Genomic DNA, 2497 nt, shown 5'->3' with positions numbered 1-2497 from the left:
AGAGAGAGAGAGAGAATAGTGAAAGATTATGATTACCATAAGTCAACGAATAATCTTTCTTTCTGTAGAAAAAGCATGTCAACGCCACACGTAATTCCTTGTTGAATGCAAAGTAAATCCAAGGATTAACGCAACTCGTGAGACTATTTAGGAGACTTAGAATAGTGAAAGCAGCTCCTGCAAGTTATGATGATACAATGAGATAAGAATTAATAAATAATTTAATACCTTAAGGAAATATTACAGAAACATTAGATCCGAAAAATAAATACAGATGATTCCGCTATCTTTTTTTTGCTTATTAACACATATCTATAATAATAATATAAATTAAGAAACGACATACATAATAACAAATTAACTTTATTATAAGTGTTATGAATTGTAACCAATTATACTGTGACTGAAAGAATAATAATTTTCGAATTACTGAAATGTATCAATAACAATGAAAGTGAAGTTAATAGTTATTTTATACTTTTTTATTTATCTTATTACGATATGTACTATTATTTATCACTATCCTTTGATAGAATATTTACCGGTAAAAAATGGCGAAGTGGAAGCTTTAGGATCCCACGTTGCCCATAGCTCGCATCCGATAAACGGGGTATTGGTGACGATGTATAAAATAACCACAACAATCATTTGTTTTACAGTGTTGATCATTGCTTTAGAGATAAGGGGATCTCGATTTCGCTGACAGAAACTGACTTTGTTGCTTTTTTTGAGATCAATGAGTCCTGATAATTTACTACTTCTCCATATCGATATGCATATTCTCGTGTAGGTATATACGAGCACTATGAAGGGTAATAAGAATTGCATAACACTGTACCTATAATTGAATCCAGACATCTCACAACACTTAAATCTATTAATGTTATTAAATATTATGTTATATAAAAATAAGATATTTTTTAATGAAAAAATATATATAAATGGATATTACCAAGTAATATAGGCTCTCTCGCCATATTTTAGGTAGAAGATGGCCCAACATTCCCAAACGCCGGGCGATATTTCCATGTATGAGAATATAAAAATCTAAAATTATTGAATGAAAGAGATTTATAATTTGTAATAAGAAACGCATTGATGTTTACGATTGTCCGATGGTTACGCTAAAGATACATTTACCAAAAATATCAAGAAATTTACTAAGTACAAAATATGCTTGTCGCTTATAAATACATTGACATTTATAAGCGACAAGTCTCAAATAATTAACATGCTAGTACATAGAAAAACAGTTTTGTCAAAGTTATTTAAAAATTTCAACAATTAGATATAAATCTGAAAATAATTTTGTTTTATATCAAAATAATTATGTAGATTGTTCAAACCGGTTATTAGAATGTTAAAACTTTTTGCAACATTATTTATTATGCTTAAATTTCTTATATAATTATTTTGCTAGTCCAATGAAATTATTTGCAGATCTGTATTCAGTTGAATTTTTTTAGATAAATTTTTTTAGATTTAATAAAACCATTTCTTTCTGTGCAAATTAGCGTCAGCACAATTAGATTTATTTTCGCTGTCTGTATAGGATAAAAATTAATATCTCAAGTAAGCTGGTCCACCTTTCGCATGTGGCAAAGTGAATCGCGCGAGTAAGATACGTCTCGCGGGGAAGCAGAGAGACAGCAAATTAAATTTTCAACGGACCTGCGGTACGCACAGCATAGCAGCGAGCATCCATGTCCCGTACACCATCATTTTCGATCTTCGAGATGTGACACTACAGTAACTGAAGGGATGGCAAATGGCATGATATCTGTCTATCGCGGTCACCGTCAGAATATAGGAACTGAGATACAGGCCGAATGGCTGTCCGAACTTGATCAGTTTGCAGAGCACTGCACCACCCTGAAATCTGACCGCCGTACAGTCAATTTTGTTTAATCGGATCGTTTATATCGCCATACTTGATGAGAACAGATTTCTGCGAGTTTCAAATTTTTAGAATATTTCTTAGAATTGTACTTGGAAATTTGTATTTTAAAAATCAATTATCACTTATTATCGTATTATACATACAGATTGTTATTTATTTCTCAAGATTATTATATCAAAATTTTAACAAGTTTATTTTTGTGAAAAACTTTTTTACGATAAGTTTTTGATACTTAAAATAGCAGATAGTATTCTTAGGCTGTTGCTTGCAAATGTTAGAAGCTCTAATCTCGATTAATCCTATCATACATCATATCTTGATGAGTAAATATAATTTCCTAACATCAATCAAAGTGTCAATATACACGATTATGCTGGGGAAAATATAAGATGTATCCGCTTATACTGTTTTTCTTAAAGTCTGTCCTGATTTCAGAACTTTAAGATGGTTATTCGCTGTCAATCGCGACAGTGATTACTTAACTCAAGAAAGATTCTGATTCGTTTCCGTCATTATATACAGTATTACACACACACACACACACACACACACACACACACACACACACACACACACACACACACACACGACGACGAC

At 31.5% G+C, this 2497-nt stretch overlaps 1 protein-coding gene across 1 annotated transcript; it reads right to left on the bottom strand.

Annotated features, from left to right (window-relative positions):
- Window positions 1-36: 36 nt before the first annotated feature.
- Window positions 37-1879, bottom strand: LOC105625489 (vasopressin V1b receptor-like; the record flags this gene model as incomplete). The annotated part of the gene is made up of 4 exons (XM_012206817.1): window positions 37-177; window positions 543-838; window positions 953-1047; window positions 1672-1879. Coding segments are annotated over 4 exons (740 nt in total), but the record flags the coding sequence as incomplete, so codon positions are not given.
- Window positions 1880-2497: the final 618 nt, after the last annotated feature.

This window comes from Atta cephalotes, assembly GCF_000143395.1.
Source record: "Atta cephalotes unplaced genomic scaffold scaffold01967, whole genome shotgun sequence".
In the NCBI taxonomy this organism is placed as follows: Eukaryota; Metazoa; Arthropoda; class Insecta; order Hymenoptera; family Formicidae; genus Atta; species Atta cephalotes.
Note: the sequence above shows the minus strand (reverse complement) of the source record. Positions and strands in the feature narration are given on the sequence as shown.